This window comes from Anomaloglossus baeobatrachus, chromosome 1 (genome assembly GCF_048569485.1).
Source record: "Anomaloglossus baeobatrachus isolate aAnoBae1 chromosome 1, aAnoBae1.hap1, whole genome shotgun sequence".
Classification (NCBI taxonomy): domain Eukaryota; kingdom Metazoa; phylum Chordata; class Amphibia; order Anura; family Aromobatidae; genus Anomaloglossus; species Anomaloglossus baeobatrachus.
This window is the reverse complement of record NC_134353.1, coordinates 812,589,771-812,610,401: the sequence shown is the minus strand read 5'-3', so window position 1 is coordinate 812,610,401 and position 20,631 is coordinate 812,589,771. Positions and strand designations below refer to the sequence as shown.

At 45.6% G+C, this 20,631-nt stretch overlaps 1 protein-coding gene across 1 annotated transcript in view; it reads right to left on the bottom strand.

Moving 5' to 3' along the window:
- The window catches only part of SLCO4C1 (solute carrier organic anion transporter family member 4C1), a 125,139-nt gene that overhangs the window by 25,184 nt on the left and 79,324 nt on the right, over positions 1-20,631 (bottom strand). Inside the window, exons 5-7 of the mRNA XM_075325059.1 lie at positions 15,761-15,882; positions 15,369-15,484; positions 11,723-11,867 (exon numbers count right to left, since the gene is read on the bottom strand). Of these exons, the coding sequence (XP_075181174.1) occupies positions 11,723-11,867; positions 15,369-15,484; positions 15,761-15,882 (383 nt within the window). The remainder of the gene's footprint in view (positions 1-11,722; positions 11,868-15,368; positions 15,485-15,760; positions 15,883-20,631) is intronic.

Sequence of the window (20,631 nt, the reverse complement as noted above, 5' to 3'; positions counted from 1 at the left end):
GCAGTCGAATGATATGCGAGTGCAGTGCGATCTTTCACATGCTCGCATAGACTTGTATGGGGGTGCGTGAGTTGAGACTAGCTGTCAAACACAGAATGCTGCGATTCATTTCACATGGAGATATGGCATGAGAAATTAATCGCAGATGGACACTGCCCAACAGTTTTGCACTGCTGCGACTGCAGTTCGATGTTTTATCGGATTGCACTCGTCCGTGCAAAACGCAAGTGGAACCGAACCCTAACACGCAGCCCTGCAACGGCCGGGACTGAGGCTAGCTTTGATCATGGCAGTTTGCAGTTTACTCATTCATCTGTAAATAGTGACAGATGTATTTATACGATTAAACAGAGTGAGACAGATCCCTCTCTCACCCCCACCCCCTTGTGTTGTGACCAAAGAGTTCCGATGAGTTAATATGCAATATGCCTAATGCAATATGTAATGCCTAATGAATTTGGTGTAATGCAATCATTTGTAGGGTGTGCGGGTGCATTTTGTTGGCACAAATTAATTAACAGCAAAACCAATAATCACTTAATTACAGGGGTGCAGCTCAGGACTGACCATCGGTCAAATCTGGTAAGTGCCAGATGGGCCGGCCTCTACTAGTAATTGCCTCCTCATTGTGATATGTGATATGAATTAGTCTATTGTTGGCAGATGGTCAACTGAGAGAAGCAACAATAAAATGCATTGTGGTGAACACTGGCATCATGTAGAATAAAGATTTATGTTCTTTGATAAAACTTGGGAGTCGGGTTTCTGTATTTGAATAATGATCCAGTCATCCATGGCACACTATGCCATCACTAGGTATTACGATTAGCAACCTTTATGTATAAGCCTGAAATACAGGTCATCTGTGTGAAAGAACTGGATCACTAACACCATTCTCACATTACAGTAAAAATATGTAAGCTTACTTGTAAATGGAGTGGCTGTTGTGTTATTTAACAATCATTTTAGGAATACAGTTCAGTGATAAACCTTTGATTAGTTTGGAGGGAATACCAAAACTAGATAACATCTCCTCAAGCTGGGTTTACACACTGCAACATCTCAAACGACATCGCTGTAACGTCACCGGTTTTGTGACGCAATAGCGATGTTGTTTGCGATGTTGCAGTGTGTGAAACCTATCAGCGACCTGGCCCCTGCTGTGAAGTTGCTGGAAGTTGCTGATCGCTACAAGTCGTTCAGGACCATTCCTAGGTCCTTTGTTTCCCGCTGTGCAGCATGAAGTTTCAGTGTGTGAATCCTTTTCAGCGACTTTGTTAGCAACTTCCCTTTCAAAAGGCTGCTTATCAACGTCCCCAACAACCAGCTAGGTCGCTCTGCAGGTCCGGATCGCTGTTGAGTTGTTGGCCAGGTTTGCCGGTTTGACGGCTCACCAGAGACTTAGCAGAGACTTAGGGAGGTCGCTATTGCGTCACCAAACCGGTGACGTTACAGCGATGTCCTTTGCGATGTTGCAGCGTGTAAACCCAGCTTTAAACAGCACCTTAGCAGAGCCAGACTGGGGCGGAACTTCAGCTTTGGCACTCAAGAGTACAAAGACACATTTTGTTTATGTGACCATCCCCAGACTGGGGTCTCTAAAACTAATATTACCTTGCCTGGAGGAAATCAAGATTTACTACAAGACCTACAGTATGTTACCAATACTTCCACTAGAAAAGATCTTTTTCTATTTCCAGATAATCTATTTAAAGAGACCCACACAGCTGATTCATGCCATCCAAACCGCGGACAGCAGAACTCAGAGCTTGGCTACACGATTACAGCTAAGTAAAGTTCTATCTGAAAAACCATGTGTTTCAGAATAATTATAGTTAGATCAGGCCCATAGACAGAGATGGGACTAATCCAGGATCGCCCCGGACCAGCTGCTCCCAATGCAACTATGGGTAAATGACAAATATCACTCACAGCGAAAGACCTGTCAATCAATTGTGCAGTGCTGGCAAAAAGCTGACCAGGGACGGCTCCGAATTAGTCCCATCTCTCATCCTCAGCCTGTTCTTCTAAATATAGTTTATCTGAAATGCTTCAGCTTTATTTTCAGAGAATAATACGACCGAGGGGCTGCTGCTAAATCTTTGAATTTACCCAGATAGAAACTAGATAGGATGATGAAACTATACATTTATTCCGAATCCTCATACTCTCCACTGAAGTCAACACACTTCTTACATCGGTATTTCAAGTTCTGTAAGCCTAGCAAAAAGAAGGATTCAGTCGTGCCTCAAACCAGGCATCCGTAGCAGCCATGGCATCAGAAATGGTGTGAAATTTGGTACCCTTGAGGTGTTTTTTCAGGTTTGGAAACAGATGATAGTCGGAAGGAGCTAGATCTGGTGAATAAGGTGGGTGGTCAACCAGCTGTAAGCCCAGCTCTGCCAGTTTTGGGATGGTCATTTGTGTAGTGTGAGCGGAGGCATTGTCTTGCAGGAACAATATTCCTTTAGACAGCTTGCCATGCCTTTTGGCCTTCAGAGCTGCCTTCAATTGGTCCAAAAGTTTGTTTGTCAAAAAATGTCAAAAATTGTAAAATAAGTAATTTCAATGCTTGCTACACCTCATTTTATGTTTCCCCTTTCGCTTTTCCCTGTTATAAATAAAGACAGTATACAAAAGTTCAATGAAACTTTGCATTGATGTTGGAACCCTTTTGAAGGTAGTCCACTAGCAGCACAAACTCCTTATCCCAGAACACAGATGACAATCCCTTAGTGGCTGATTTTTTCTTCCTGAACTTCTTTGGACGAGGAGAACCACTGTGCCTCCACTCTTTTGACTGCTCCTTATTTCAGTGTCAGACACATAAATCCAAGTCTCATCCATAGTGTCCAGTCCATCCAGGAATTTCTTATCAGTCTGGAAACGCAGACAAATGGACAGGGAAGTTTTCACTCGCATGCTTCTCTGATCTGTTGTCAAACATTTGGGGACCCACTTTGCAGATAGCTTCCTCATGTCCAAATGTTCATGAATAATGACACAAACACGTTCACGGGAAATCCCCATGATGTCTGCTATTGCTTTATCTGAATTTCGTCGATTCTCCAGTATGAGGTTGTGCACAGCATTGACGATCTCTGGAACAACAACCCCTCTCGGTCATCCAGGACCATCATTGGTGCTGAAGTAGCCCATTTTAAATTTGGCAACCCAGTTCTTAAGTGTGGAATATGAAGGGCATTGATCCCCCAATGTCTACGACATATCACCATGAATATCCTTCATAGACTTTCCTTGCAGAAACAAGAATTTTATCATTCCTCTACTCTCAGTTGCTGTGAATATCGCAATAGACTCCACCATTTTTTTTCCTACATGCATTTGTAGCTTATGACAATAGTGTTCTCACTGTTGTCATAACCTATAAACACTAAATTTTGAAAACATATATTAGACACATAAGGCTTTCATGCGATGTAACATTTGCTACCCTAGAAACAAAAAAAGGTCACAAAGCCTTATCAGCAGCTCCCCTCATATACCGAACAGCAATGGTGGAGCTAGGCTCTGATTCCTTCTGTCCATAGCTTGGACAAAATGAATCAGGTTACAGTTTCCCTATAAATACACATTGAAAATAGTCATCAGGTACTGAAAACTGGATAGACCTACTCCTATTTACAAAGGAAGGTAGTTTCCATTGTACCAGTCTATTCTATGGGTAAGGAATTGTGGACCAGCATAACTTTTAAATATACAACATTTAAAGGTGCTTTCTGTGACCACAAAATTGATGGCCTCTCCTTATCACAGGCCATCGATATCAAATGAAGCAGGGTCCGACTCCTGACACCACTGGTTATCAGCTGACTGGAGAGAGTCGTCTACTTGTTTATCCGGACAGCTCCATACTCTCAGTAGTGGCGATGCCGGGTATTGCAGCTCAGTCTTAGTTATATGAACATAAATTGCAGTGTGCGCCCTTTTCAATCAACAAATAACTGTGGGTGTCAGGAGGTGAGATCCTTCCACAGTTATGATATTGATTGCCTTTCCTAAGAATGGACCATTATTTTCATAGTCCAATCAACTCCTTTAAAAGAAAAATCAAAACAGTATTATTAACGCCATTTTATATTACTGTCAGACTTACTGGCACTGTAGTGAGAACTGTGTTACCTAATGATTAATTACAGGAGGTAAGGATTTGTGAAATATAATTACAACATTCATTTATGTCATTTTCTCTGAAAAATACTTAGAGGAAGCATGAAGAAACTGTTTTTGAGAAATATTTTTTATTACATGAGAGGTATACATTACCACAGCAAACTGTGGTCCTGTGGGCAAATGCATACACATTAGCAGAGCGTATACAGGGGAGGGGGGGGGGAGTGAAGTGGGGCATTTGCCCCGGATGCAGCTGGCAAGGAGCACCATCGGGCCCTCTGATGCAAAGGTCCGAGGTGTCTCCACGGTGGTTGCATTTTGCTGCCCTCAGACTGCGATTCAGCCATTCTCTGAGCTAGCTGTGAGCACACCAGCTCCCAGTGATAAAGTGCAATTGCACGTTTCAGAAACAAGTAAAATTGAAGCCCTGATCACTGGCCCTTCTGGGTAAGGGAGACGTCAGCAGCTTGATCAGGTTGTCTGATCATGCTACTGACTTCATACTCCGGCAGCATAGACAGCGGTGGTGGTAAGAGCTCCAGCAAAACTAAAGACACTGAGGATTTATTGTAATTAGTGGGGGGGATTATTTGAGGACACAGTTTGAGGAGCAAAGTGGTGGATTGGTGCCGACACAGAGTGGGCAGGAAGGGAAAGATGGGTGCTGACACAAAATAGGGAGGGAAGGGGGAAGAAATTTAAGGACACAGTATGAGGAGTGAAGGGGGAAATAAGATGAAACAGTATTAGAAGGGTGGATGGGTGCAGACGCCATATAGGATGCAAGTGGGGCATGTATGAGGAAACAGTATGAGAGGAGGGATGTATCAATAATGATTGGGGGATGTATGTAAACACAGTATGAGGAGTGAGGCTAATGGGTGAGGTGACTGCATGGGCAGCAAGGGAGAAGAGAGAAATTTGAGAACACAGTATGGAGAGCAAGGAGGGGCATGTATGAGGAGACATTGAGAGTGGAGGATGTATGCATACACAATATGGAGAGCAGGGGATAGGATGACTGAGAACACAGTATGGGGAGCAAGGGAATGTATGAGAAGACAGCATGGAGAGTGACGGGGTAAATATGTCAGACAGTATGGTTAGCGGAGGGATGTGAGAGGAGACCGTACGAGGGAAGATGGGGAAATATGGGAGGACCTTTTGAAGGGAATATTATGGAGAGACAATATAGGGAAGAAAAGTGTGAGGGGGTCCAGAATAGAAGCTGGATAGTGTGTAAAAGGGGTGTGTGGTACAGAGAGGGAATAGCATGGAGGGACAGTGTAAGGACACAGCCAGCAAGGACCAGTAGGAGGAGGGTGGGTGTGAGCATTGGGAACAGTATAGAGATGGGCAGTATAGGGGGGATACAGAGTAAGAGGACAGTGTAAAGGGTAATCAGAATGGAAAGAAGAGGGAATTGTGGAGGGAATGTACCATAAGGGAGACAGTGTTGAGGTCATATTTTGTGCAGGAAAAACAGTGAGGAGCAATAATTTATTTAGGCACACAGCGTATAGCAGATATTTAATTCAAGAGAATTATAACCATTCTGCTATTTTTAAGGGCACTGTGTCAGGATGTGTTGAAGAAGACAGGAGAAGATGGAAGTCTGCAGAAGCTGTGAATGTGAAATGTACAAGATGAAGAAAACAAAGAGAATGACTACAATCAGAGACAACATCATCTATAAGGTACCTGGATATAAATGATTGCGTTTTACTTACTAATTCTCATTAGTACTGGGGTTCCTGTAGCAACAATTCCCAGTGTCTCTTCACCATTATTAAGGACATACTGGAAATTGTAGGTTCCTGTGACCAAATGTAGAACTGGTGGAGGAAGGTTGAACTAGATGGACCTAGGTCTTTTTTTCAACCTAAGTAATTATGTAAGGCTATGAACTGGTGGAGGAAGGTTGAACTAGATGGACCTAGGTCTTTTTTCAACCTAAGTAACTATGTAACTATGTAACGCACTTTGCGTTTTCATGCCAAAAGGCATGCATTTTGATTTTCCATGATACTCTATGGAAAATGATGATTATCTGTCCCCACTGCGTTTCAAAACGCTGTGTTTAATTTGCATAATTTGTGGCAAGAACCATGCGTTCAAAGAAGCAGCATGTCAATTGTTTTTGCCATTTCTGCAGCGTTTTGTTAACATTGAAGTCAATGAGAAGTAGCAAAAAGCAACAACCATCAAAATTCCAGCGTTTCACCTGCTTTTTAGGTGCAGAAACACTGCCTTTTTTACTTCAAAAACGCATGTTTTTCAGACATTAAAATAATGGAATAATATGTCCCTTTACACACACACATAGTCCAACAATTAAATTAATGAAAATTATGATTTTATTGCTATTTTAGCAATAAATATTATAAAACCGCTATAATTTCATGAAATATTACTATTTTCTTTATTAAATCAAAAATTATATGTTTTGCTTTTTTTCTCTTTTTTCATTGTGTTTGACTATTTAATTTCTATTTAGCAGTGTCTTGATGTTCAAAACGGATCTGTCAAAACGCAGGTGAAAAAGCATGTAAAAGGCGCTGAAAACGCATCTAAAACACGGTAAATATGCATGCGTTTTTAGCGCTAAATTTATGGAAAAGGCAACTATGGCTACATCAATTAAGGCAAAAACGTGCGTTCTGAACTGCAAGTAGGACGACGCAAAGTGCGGTCATAGCCTTACTATGTAACTATGTAATACACATGTATATGGGTCTGACGTACGGATGTTGGTTCTAGTGATATATTTCTGACAGCTGGTGGTTCTGGTGATTTATTCTTATGCTATTATTAGTTCTGATCCTGTACATATGTAACAATCCATAACGATACATGGCTATGTCAATAAAGTAGTAAGTCTAAGTGACTGAAGACTTCTGAATAGAGCTGATCGAACGCCCGAAAAACCGGGGCTGGTGGATCACTGACATATTTAAAAATAAGTCCGATCCGCTCCGGAATCCGGTGCCCATATAAGTCAATGGGGACCGGAATCCGGAGATTAAAAACGTTTGTGGAGGGGATGGGGGGTAGGATCGCGCGCGGTGTACTCACTTGTTTTGCCCGCCCACCAGCGCATGTGTGACGCTCCGGACTAGTCGGGTCGTTCCAGGTAGTCACACACAACATCACACCCCCTCCCGATTAGGTGACATCAGTCAAACTAAAAACCTTGACACCACTCTCCAGGTTTGATGTCCACACCAGGGGGGCGGAGCCAGGCAGTTGGCTTCGCCCACCGAGGAGTTCACAGGCCTGGAGGCGGGAAAACACACAGTCTAGAGAAGTCTAGTTCAAGTGCAGGTCGAGAGCAGTCAAGTTCACGGGCAGTCCTGTGTCCAGGCTGCCAAGAGACTTCCAGGTGGCTGGGTCGGAGCCCAGTCACCATTGGCAAGGAGGCAGACGGTGGTGGCCGCCTGCAGGAGACCGGGAAGACGACCGATGGAACCGTAAGGGACTGGGACAGGGTAGTGGCCCGTCAGAACCGAACCGGGGAGCCAACTGGATACCGGAGCATCAGGCAGGGTACTCAGACCCAGTACAAATCCCTGAACCGAGAGGGCCGAGTCGAATCAACTGATTGCGGACTGGACTTAAGGACCTATCCCACACAAGTCCTGTTAGAAGACAACAGCCCAACCATACAGGGAAAAGCCACCGCCAAGGCATAGAGACCCAAAGGGCCAGCATCTGCGGGCAAACGGGCTCCTATGGCATATACAAGTCGGGGAAGGAACTACCAGTGTCTAGGCATAGGAGTCAAACATTTACACACAGAGGTGCAGGAGAAAGGCGGCAACCACCAACCTATTCTGGGAGAAGCTGCAGCTGGCTGAGGGCCCCGTTCATCACTCCGTTTGGTTTACCAGAGACTCCAGTGTCTTGTGTCAGAGTGAGTACACCAGTGCCATCAGGCACCGCACCGCACTGCACCGCAACACTTCCCCCTGCACCCCGGCCCTCGCCTACTGGGCCCCAGGACCAACACCCCATACCCATGGAAGGGTCAGCACCTAGCTGCGCCATTACACCGCCCCCGGAAGCCCCCATACCTTCACCGCAGCGGTGGTGTCTACAATCACCACAACCCGTATCAACCACTAAGAACTCACAGTTTTTAAACAATTTTTCAAAGTAATTAGAGCAATTTTTGACTTGCACCACTTGCTAATACACAGGAAGAGACAGTGGGCTTTCAATTGGACCGCCATTCTGTAAGGTGCACAAAGTACAACATACATTTTGAATTATTTGTATCATAAAGATTAAGTAAACCTGTCGTGGATGAAACTATAGCCATCTGTGGTCAGACTAAGGGGTACTTTGCACGTTGCGACATCGCTACTGCGATATCGTCGGAGTCAAATCGAAAGTGACGCACATCCGGCGCAGGTAACGACGTTGCAACGTGTAAAGCCTAGAAGCACCAATAAACGATTGCAAAAGCGTCGAAAATCGGTGATCTGTGTAGTGTCGGTCATTTCCATAATTTCGCTGCAGCGACAGGTTGTTGTTCCTCGTTCCTGCGGCAGCACACATCGCTGTGTATGAAGCCACAGGAGCGAGGAACATCTCCTTACCTGCGTCCCGCCTGCAATGAGGAAGGAAGGAGGTGGGCGGGATGTTTACGTCCCGCTCATCTCTGCCCCTCCGCTTCTATTCGCCGCCTGCCGTGTGATGTCGCTGTGACGCCGCACGACCCGCCCCCTTAGGAAGGAGGCGGGTCGCTGGCCAGAGCGACATTGCAGGGCAGGCAAGTGCATGTGAAGCTGCCATAGTGATAATGTTCGCTACGGCAGCTATCACAAGATATCGCATCTGCGATGGGGGCGGGGGACTATCGTGCTCGGCATTGCTACAACCGGCTTGTGATGTTGCAGCGTGCAAAGTATGTGTCGTCCGAGGACCAGGGGGTACTCAGATCCGGGCCACGAGGTCACTTCTGTGGGTATCACGGTAGCGTGACCCGGTCTGTGATCCCAGGCTCCACAGTAAAAGAGGATTTGGTAAGGGAGATTGTCCGTGACGCCACCCACGGTTGTGGTGAGGTTGTGACACCACAGCTGCTCTGGACGGGGATCCCGGGAGTGATGGTATGGAGCAGCTAGATGTTAGTTCTCCCCTCCGTGGGTAGGGGGTTGGTTGTCCCGGGGCCCGGTGAGGTAGGTGGATGGGTAGCAGGCGGGTTACGGGGCCTGGTGAGGTGCAGGGTCGCAGGGGCAGCGCTGTGCCGCACGGCACGGGGTACTCACTCAGCCAGTAATCATGACACAGTCCTTGGTAAAACACTCGGCTGGATGGACGGGTGCCCACAGACGGCTGCGGTTGTTGTTTCTCCCCTGACCCAGTTTGGTGGTGTAAGTCCTTTCTTCCACCTCCGTGCACACTCCTCCTGTGCTCCGGCTTCCAGCTGGCTCCCCGGTTCAGTACTGGTGGGCCACCGCCCAGCCCCGGCTACCTACGGTTCCTCCAGCTGTCTCCCCGGCTCCCTGCAGATGGCCACTACCGTCTGCCTGACTCTCTGCTGCATGAGGGCCCTAGGCTCCAATCCTAGGTCCCAGTCTGCGTCTGCCTCTCTGCAGACCTCTTCTCTCCTCCTCCGCCTGAACTTGACTGGGCTTGTTTCCTGCCTCAGGCCAGCTAACTCCTGGGTGGGCGTCTCCATCTCCTGACTCCGCCCACCTGGTGTGTCAGTCTGAGCCCGAGGAAAGGAATCAAGTTTCACTGGGGATGTCTGCTGTGAAACTGCTGGGGGTGGGGGTGTGTGTGTGTTGTTACCTGTGGCCCCTGGCATGTCCAGGGCGCCACAAGTACCCCTTAGGCCTCACCTAGTGGTGGCACTATTTAAATGGTAAGGGGTCATGCCTGAACCTTTGCATCTCAGGGAAGATGGTGCTAATTTATAAACATGTCTTCAGTGAGTGCATGAGATACTAATGGGAATATCAGAAATGGATATGTTTTAGGAGTCATGTTTTCTTTTTTCAACTGTACTCAGCCACTTTGCTAAAGGGAACCTGTCAACTCCAAAAATGCTACTTACCTTCAGCTTTATTGGTAATGTCCAGGTAAATATATTTTAAGAAAACATGTTAAGCTGGTTTACTGAAAGAATGGCTGCCGGGAGAAAATTAAGTTGTTTTCTAAAAACAGTTGCTCACTTCCAGTCATTGGGGTGCTGCAAGGAGTTACAGTGTTTCGACAGAGTGAGCACAGGACTTATTACACAGTGAGTGCACTGTAATCAGTGAGTGCACTGTAATCCGCGAATGTGCTGTTATCTGTGAGTGCACTGTAATTGGTGAATGCACAGTAATCAGTGAGTGTGATGTAATCAGTGAATGTGCTGTAATCGGTGAGTGCACAGTAATTAGTGAGTGCGCTGTAATCAGTGAGTGTGCTGTAATCGGTGAGTGCGCTGTAATCAGTGAGTGCGCTGTAATCGGTGAGTGTGCTGTAATCAGTGAGTGTGCTGTAATCGGTGAATGCGCAGGAATTAGTGAGTGTGCTGTAATCTGTGAGTGTGCTGTAAATCAGTGAGTGTGATGAAATCAGGGAATGTGCTGTAATTGAATGCGCAGTAATCAGTGAGTGTGCTGTAATCTGTGAGTGTGCTGTAAATTAGTGAGTGCGCTGTAATCAGTGAGTGTGCTGTAATCGGTGAATGCGCAGTAATCAGTGAGTGCGCTGTAATCAGTGAGTGTGCTGTAATTAGTGAGTGTGCTGTAATCGGTGAATGCGCAGTAATCAGTGAGTGCGCTGTAATCAGTGAGTGCGATGTAATCAGTGAGTGCGCTGTAATCAGTGAGTGCGCTGTAATCAGTGATTGTGATGTAATCAGTGAGTGTGCTGTAATCAGTGAGTTTGATGTAATCAGTGAGTGTGCTTAATCAGTGAGTGTGCTGTAATCAGTGAGTGATCTGTAATCAGTGAGTGTGCTTTAATCATTGAGTGTGCTTTAATCTCTCCCCAGCTCCTTGATTTACAGCCTGTTCTGGCTATCACTCAGGGTGCATGGGGAGATGAGTTGACATCCTTTCAGAAATTCCAGTAAAAATACAGCACATTTTTGCTTTGTCCGAAAAAAAAATTAAGGTGTTAATTTTTTAAAGCTGGAGAAACATACACTGATTATTTTGATGGTAAACATAATTTCAATGATTACAGTGAATGTAGCTAAAGTCTTCATATCAGAATTATTGTCTATATTGATATATAAGGGTTTTACAATATCCATAAAAAATAGTTTTTCTGTGTTTTTTGATAAATTGTAAAGAAAAAAATAAAAAGTCAAGTTGGCAGCCCTGATGGGGAGTGATTTCAGGTGCGTTAACAGAATAGGAAATGGTGACTGTAAATGCTCACGGCACTGCCCTGATTACTAAACACAAGTGGCTGCAGGGAAAATATAACTTCATTTTCTCTCTGTAGCAACTTTTTAAATAAACAAGCCTAACATGACGTAAATGCTTCTTACCTGCAGATTACCATTATATCTGTAGGTGAATAGTATTTTTGAAGGTGACAGGTTCAATTTGATAAAAATAAAAATCAAATGTTTGCTTACCTCCAAGAATTGCTGAGAAACTTGATGTTAGTGAAAACTGGTTTTCAATAAATTTGGGAAGAAATGCTGCAAAACCGGTGGTGATTAATGCATCTGAACAGCTGGCGAAGGTTAACGTCATAAGAACAGGATTTTTTACCATAAGCTAAAATAAATGCAGATTAACAAGTTAGTGAACTGAAGTCTCACATAACATACTGGTAAATAAAATGTTGAAATAATTTGAATTCTGACCATATCTAATATATAAAGCTGAATGTGTGTATGTGTGTGTGTGTGTATGTGTGTATGTCCGGGAATGGCATCTGCACCGTCGCAGATACACCCACAAAATTTTGCACACTCACACGTCTGGACCCCGAGAGCGTCATAGGCTATGTTTTGAGGGGAAATTTTAACCCCGCGCTTTACAGTTATTTGCCAAAAAACCTGCCTCCATTAAAGCGAATGGAGCTGGGAGCCACAGTGCAGCCAGAACTTCAGAAGAATGCGCAGCCACGCCCTTATATGGAATGTTGGTGTGTCACAATGCAGCCAGGGAAAGAGACAGACACAGACAGGGAAAGAGGCAGACACAGACAGGGTAAGAAACAGACATAGACAGGGTAAGAGACAGACACAAAGAGACAGACTGACAGGGAAAGAGACAGACTCAGACAAAGAGACAGAGACAGACACAGGGAAACAGAGACAGGGAAAGAAAGGGAAAGAGACAGACAGGGTAAGAGACAGACAAAGACAGGTAAAGAGAGACAAAGAGACAGACACAGGGAAAGAGACAGAGGGAAAGAGGGAAAGAGACAGACAGGGAAAGAGAGGGAAAGAGACAGACAGGGAAAGAGAGGGAAAGAGACAGACAGGGAAAGAGACAGATAGGGAAAGTGACAGAGATAGACAGACAGGGAAAGAGATAGATAGACAGACAGGGAAAGAGATTGAGACAGACGGAGAAAGAGACAGAGACAGTCAGAGACAGACAGGGAAAGAGACAGACAGACAAAGAGATAGAGAGAGAGACAGAGAGATATATACAGAGGGGGAGACAGACAGAGAATGGGAGAGAAACAGAGAGACAGTTACTATCCCGGTCGTTAATACATTCTATTTATACATTCTATCCCGGGAATATTAATACATTCTATTTTGTTAACAACAGTTATTAACCTGGGCAAAGCTGGGTAGTACAGCTAGTGTCAATATAAAACTGAAAAGAGTAGAATGCAATTATATTATTCATAGTGGCAAGCACTGGACTGGTCCATCAGAGAACCAAAAAAACCTCCAGTGGGCCAAAGGGGCCGACTCTGTAACACAAATTCTGCAACATGGAAACAGTTTATGAGTGCAATCCAAAGCCTGATGCTCTGAAAAGGGGGGCATGGCCATACCACCTTCATTACAATCTATCTGATAGATTGGCCTTGGTCGTGACCTCTAGGGTGATTCACATATTGTACCATGACTAAATTTACTTTATAGTGGCATGTGCAATATACCTATATATACCTTAAATGAGAATTATTGTGTATTTCTTCCCCTTCTTTTCCTGTTTTTTATTTTAATCATTTGACCAATTGTTCTTTTCAATAAAGTATTTGACATTTTATTATTTTGTTTGGTGATCTTTTGTTACTCATTTTCTAACTTTCTGCAGGCAATACTGCTTATAGAAGTGGGGCAGCGAGTGATCCTTTAGAGACGCAAGTGATTGCTCTTATTTCTTGAACACAGTGGGTTGTTACTGGGATGGTGTTTAGAGAAAGAGGACGTGGAAATGTGATACATTGGGGGTGTAGGAGAGAGGCATGTAATTGTAATGAGCTGTGGGTGGGATGGAGAACGTGGCGTTGTAATGAATAAGGGGGATCGGCGAGAAAATATGAAAATGTAATGAATTGTGGGGATAGGAAAGTAGACATGATAAACCCTTATGCCTCTGTACCGCCCCTGTGTCAGCAGCCGAGACTGCTGCTCGGATCCGGATCCGCGGTGGCTCAAGGGGTCTCCGGACCCGGGGGTCATGTGGCCAGTCAAAACGAAAAGGGGGGTATTTACAGGGGAGTGATATGTGTAAAGTTTGTGATGCCACCCACGGTGAGTGGTAAGGTGGAGTACCACCGCTGCTGTTAGGAGTACCCAGTGACGATGGGATGGAAGCCAGGTGTTTAACCCCTCCGTGGGTAGGGGAAATGCCCCAGGGCTCGGTGGTGTTGGCAAAGGGACACCGTTGGGGAGGTTAGGGTCACTGTGTACTCACTCAGTCCAATAACGCTAACACCGACAATTTGTAAACCAAAGTTCTGAGCACTGCTGCAGCAGGGAGGGAGCATGCCTGGATCCCATGCCCGTTGGTGTTGCTTGTTAGCCTGTGGCCTTTTCCTTGGCACCTTTCTACTGATTGACCCCTGTAGTGTAGAACTATTCGGGTCCTGCTCCCCCGTATGGCTAACGGAGTGAGCTTGCTCTCAGGGTTCACACTTGGGATTTTCTGAACTATGTATTGGGAAAGTCCTATCCCCCTCATTGCGCTAGTACCCACATTTTGGTGCTGGTGGAGAACGAATCTTAAAGGCTCCGTCCTCGTCGGGTGAATTACCAGGACGCTTGAAGCTACTTCCCGGCCTAGGGTCCACGTACCCCGTCGTGCCCTGGCCCCTGCCCGGAGATGGCACAAGGCCGCCGGCTGCCCTCCTCGGCAGTACTGTGCCCCTTGTAATGATCCCCTGCGACCGGGGTTCCAGCTCCTACCAGGCCCAGACCAACGTCTGCCACCTAGTAGTAACAAGGAGCCCAGCTCCTAACCTCCTCCAACTGACTTGTGACCTCTCCTCATGAGAGTCGCCACACAACTGAACTGCTCCTAACACTCCTGACCCTCCCTTACCAACCCCCCAAGTGGGCAGCCTTATTCCCTTCAGACTACCCACTGGTGTGTCTGGTGGGTGTGGTGCAGAGTGTTTCTAGGATTTTGATTAGTTTGTTCTTAGCAAGACCAAAGGCCAGGGACCCAAAACCAAGGAGGATGTGGATACCATGCAGAAGGGCAGGTTGCACAATACCTTGTGACGATCTGATAGTCCAGGGCGTCACACCTCTGTATGATCACATGGAACTTTTTTACTTACAGAGTCAGAGGGACAAAAAAAATCTAGTATTTCTTTTTATTTGGAGAACTGAGATACACAAGTACCAAGGGGGAACACAACCTTTTGTGCATGAGCCCCAAGAACATTGATTATATGAATTTTAATATGCATTACAGCTACATCAATTGCACTTATAAATGTTGGGTTCTTAGTGCACAGTTTAATTTTGATATGTGAGCTCACCGGCCTCGTTAGATGGAAACCTTCACTATCTAACTTACATAGTAAGGGTCTGGACCTAGAATTTTAAAGGGGCAGTTATGATGCAGCCCTAAATAAAAACATCTTTGAGCAGATGGGGGGAGTACTTTTTTGCTAATATGCTAGTGTATTGTAGTGACCGCAATCTCTACATTCATTTCATTTTGCCCAGACATACATGGAAATTTAGATTTCTTCTCTGTACTGCTATAAAATGTTTCAACGTAATATTCTGCAATACTGTACGTGTAATTCCAATTGTTATTAGTAGTTATAGCACTAGATGTTAACAATATTACCATAAAAGCCAATGGAAAATCTTTAAAATTTTTGCCAAGATTTTTGGATTCAACAATGCTTTCACTTCCATTGTTATGTGCCTGTGAAATCCGTTCCGATTGTACTGCTGCTGTTCCTGTAAGGCAAGAAATATATATGTTATCAAATAAAAATATACACAACATTTTACTCTAAAAATTAAATAAAATAATAGAAAATACAACTGTGCATCACAATCCCATATTTGTAAGCGTTTAGAATAGCACAAAGACCCCAACAACCCAACAATAAATCCACCAATAGGATGTGATGAGGCTGAATCTAGAAAGATGGATCCCTGGAATTTTATTTATTTTGCATTTATTTCATAACTCAACTGAACACTAATGTCTCTGAACACAGTATGACTTACCAGGCAGGTGTTTAGGGAAACAGGAGAAAGGTACAATCAGCATCCAGGTCAAAATACCAACAATTAAAAAGGCAATCCACCATGCACCAAGCCAACGGGGGTCACTGGGAGACATGGGAGCACTTCATTGAGAGAAAAAGTAAATGTTATTAAAAATAGTTACAAGGTTTAACACCAGCTATACAGTAGTTATTTCATTTGTTTTTTTAAGGCTAATAATAGGATTCTATATAAATGTAGGAGGCGGACTTGCCCCTGTACTGTGTATGCTATGCATTCTATATGTTACACCAATTATATGGTAAATGTTAATATGTAAATGCTATTAGATAGGTGCAGGCTCCAAATGCATCAGATCTGGGACTGTTACCAGTAGGTGCCACCTAGTGGTTGGGTTGAGATAGCAGCAGAGTAGAAAAGGATAGGGATGGGATGGGGGGAGGGAAAGGAGGGAAGGCTCAAGTTCAAAGGAGTGAAACATAGTGTCCAAGTGAGAGAAGATGTGGTCTCGGTGTTAGGGCTGATCAGGGAACCCTGAGCTACTTTTGAGAGGTTCGGAGCCTACAGCTCACCCAGGGAGGTTCATAGAGTCGTCCAGCTAAAGAGCCGTCTGGGCCCAGCATTGGACATAGGTATGAGGAATAGGGGCAAAGGAGACACAGACCCTGGAGCTTGAAGACGAGGACCAAGATAGTGGGGGATAGATCAAGATACAGTACAGTACATTAAGAGAAAGAAGGGAAAAGGGGGTCATGTCTGTCATAACAATGTGAAGAATAAACGTGGACAATTCTGGTTGGCAAAGTGAACTCCAGTGGTGCGTGTGTAACTGTCTATGATGACTGCCAACAGGGTGATGGACATTGCATGAAAAAAACAGTAAAGTGGGCTTTACATGCTAACGATGTATCGTCAAGGTCACAGTGTTTGTGACGCACATCCGGCGTCGTTAGCGACATCACAGCGTGTGACACCTCTGAGCGACCTAAAACGATCGCAAAAGAGGTAAAAATCGTTGGTCTTGGAGAGGTCACTCCAAAATTAAAAATCGTTGACAGGTGAGTAGCGAGGTTGTTTGTCGTTCCTGAAGCAGCACACATCGGTACGTGTGACACCGCAGGAACGAGGAAACTCGTACCTGCATCCCACCAGCAATGAGAAAGGAAGGAGGTGGGCGGGATGTTCCGCCCGCTCATCTCCGCCCCTCCTCTGGTATTGGGCGGCTGCTTAGTGACGTGGCAGTGACGTCGCTATGACGCCGAATGCACCAACCCCTTGAAGGTTGGAGGGATTGTTCGGCGGTCACAGCAACGTCGCTGAACAAGTATGTGCGTGTGACGCTGCCGTAGCGATAATGATCACTACGGCAGCGATCACTACATATCGCACACACGACAGGGGTGGGTGCTATCGCGCATGACATCGCTAGCAAAAGCTAGCGATGTCACAGCGTGCAAAGCACCCTTTAGTGTCATACACCCGATCCAAATTCACATCTGTGCACGGAATCTCCTTGGCAAAGGAGTGCAGTGCTCGCGCGACCTGGGGCAGGCTACCTTCTTCATAAACACAGAAGAAGCAATAGTCTCCTAAACAATTCCCCTCCTCTCCCATCTGATACTTCCAAGGTATACATTGTTCTGTGCTTCCTAGTCCCCCTCTATCCTCAGAAAATCATTGTCTGAAGTTGGTCTTGCTTGCGGTTATTAATTCACTGAGAAATCCTCTCCTACAATTTTTAGAGGTTGATTCATTTACACTAGTGTTGTGCATGTCAGTCTTATATAAGCCCTCCCATAAAGTATTTTATTTGCTAAACCTGTGGATATGCGTACATAGCATACTGTAAGGCTATGTGCGCACTAGAAATGTGAAGTTTCTCAAGAAAATTTCTTGAGAAACATCTGCCAGTGAAAGATTTCCGGACCTGCGGAAAAAATCCGCACCAAATCCGCATGCGTTTTTGCCGCGGATTTGCCGCGGATTTGCCGCGGATTTACCGCGGATTTGCCGCGGATTTACCGCAGGTTTGTCCCTGCAATAAATAATAAAGATAATCGATAGACAGAAAATGGATAGAGGGAAAGATGGATAGATGAATAGATAGATAGATAGAGGGATGAATAGATAGATAGATAGAGGGATAGATAGATAGATGAATAGATAGATAGATAGAGGGATAGATAGATAGATGAATAGATAGATAGAGGAATAGATGGATAGATAGAGGGATAGATGGATAGATAGATAGAGGGATAGATGGATAGATAGAGGGATAGATAGATAGATAGATAGATAGATAGATGAGAAAAACCTATATAATGTTCCACCTCCCTGCATTTTCTAAGCTGGCACCCTTTAGTGACTTTCATGTGGCACTTAGGCTACTTTCACACCTCCGGTTTTTGCTATGCGGCACAATCCGGCACTTTGCATGAAAATCGCAACCGTTTTTTTTTTGCTGCCGCTTGCGATTTTCCTGCATAGACTTTAATTAGTGCCGCATTGTGCCGCATGGCCTTGCGTTCCGTCCGGTTTTTGCCGCATGCGGCAGATGTAGCCGATGCGGCGGCCGGATGGAACGTTGCCTGGCACGTTTTTTCGTGCGGCAAAAAAAACCGCATCGCGCCGCATTCGGCCGATGCGGCGCATTTTTCAATGCATGCCTATGGCGGCCGGATGCGGCGCGATGCGGCAATAACCGCATCCGGCCGCCGCATGCGGTTTTTGCCACTGCGCATGCTCAGTAGCATGCCGCAAGCGGCAAAAACCGGACTGGCCGCACAGGAAAAACTTATGCAAAGGATGCGGTGTTTTCACCGCATCCGTTGCATAGCTTGCACAGCCGGATTGAGCCGCAGAGCTCAAGCCGGATGTGTGAAAGTAGCCTAAAGGGTGCTTAGCCTTGTATTTAGCCATAAAATAAATAAATAATTAAAAAAAAATGACGTGAGGTCCCCCCATTTTTTGTAGCCAGCTAGGGTAAAGCAGACGGCTGCAGCCTGCAGACCACCGCTGGCAGCTTCACCTTGGCTGATAATCCAAAACAGTGGGCACCCCACGCTGTTATTTTAAATTATATAAATAATTTAAAACAAAAAACGTGGGGTCCCCCCCATATTGGATCACCAGCCAAGGTAAAGCGGACAGCTGGGGTCTGATATTCTCAGACTAGGGAGGTCCACTGTTATTGGACACTCCCCAGCCTAAAAATAGCAGGCCGCAGCCGCCCCAGAAGTGGCGCATCCATTAGATGTGCCAATCCTGGCGCTTTGCCCCAGCTCATCCCGCGCCCTGGTGCGTTGGCAAACGGGGTAATATATGGGGTTGATGCCAGATGTGTAATGTCACCTGGCACCAAGCCCTGGGGTTGGTGAGGTCAGGCGTCTATCAGATACCCGACATCACAAACCCAGTCAGTAATAATTAAAAAATAGACAACAAAAAAAGTTTTATTTGAAAAAACACTCCCCAAAACATTCCCTCTTTAACCAATTTATTGAAAAGAACAATCAATTCCACGTCCGGCGTAATCCAATAAGGGGGGGGGGGGGAACGGCGATCCATACCATAGTCGCTGTCCCAGTCAATGAAAAACAGAATGTTCCTCATTGGCTGGGAGAGCAATGCAGTGACCTGAGCTAACATCAATAGGTCAGCTCAGGTCACTGCAGGGGATGGCGAGCGCTGCCATCAGGAGCATAGATGAGATCATTACCTTCTGTGATCATCTCCTGTACTACTGACGTCAGCGCTGTCACTGACTTATCGCGAGAGCCCGTGACGTCACCGCTAGTGACAGTCTCGGGCCGCTCGCGAGACGGGCATAGACAGCAGTGACCGCGGTGACGTCAGGAGGCAGGAGATCGTCACAGCAGGTAATGATCTCACTTCCTGACAGCAGCGATCGTCATCCCCGCGGCTCCCAGCACTGCAGGATGTCAGTGTCTGCCTGCGCTGCCGCGTGACAGGCTGCTGACACTGTGGGAAGACACTGACACCCTGCAGTGCAGGCAGCCGCGAGGCCGGAGCAGGACACACACTGCACGGGCACCTGGAGGTCGCACGGAAGTGCTTCTGTGCGGCGTCCAGGGAGTGTGACGTGTGTTTACTCTGCTCCTCTTCCTGGCATAATGACATCGCTTCCTGCAAAACCGCAGGCAGCGATGGGCATTACCGCAGGTAAATCGCGGCTATTCCGGTGGTATACCGCACATCATTGCTACCTGCGGAATACCCCCGGAATACCGCAGGTACCTGCGGAAATTAATGGACATGCACATTTTCTCAAGAAATTTTCTTGAGAAAAATCCGCACAGTGCGCACAACTATTTTTTTTTCTCATTGAATTTCATGGGAAATGTCTGCACAAAGATTGCAGACATTTCTCAAGAAATTTCCGGGGCAAATCCGCGGGTAAATCCGCGGGAAAAACGGTCTAGTGCGCACATAGCCTTAGTGTATTAATAAACTCATCTACCAATGCTTTTTCCGGTATTCAGCAGCTCTTTGCTATTCTTCTTAGTGATGTCTGCTCTCGTCAGGCTATCCGACTCTCTCTATGATCTACAAAAGAGCAGGAAGTCTCTTTTACAATGTAAGCCAAGGGAGACTCATTTTTGACGCTCCATAGACTTACACTGTAAAAGCCATTTCCGGGTCATACAGAGCGCAGTGTGACCCGGAGAGTCTGAAAAGTGGTGATGTCACTTACAAGAGAAGCAGAACATATTAACACGCGCGCACACACACACACACACACACACACATACACTACATACACCTATGCAGTGAGTGAAGTATTGAACACATCACCAATTTTCTAAGTTAACATTTTTTTAAAGGTGCTATTGACCTGAATATCTCATCAT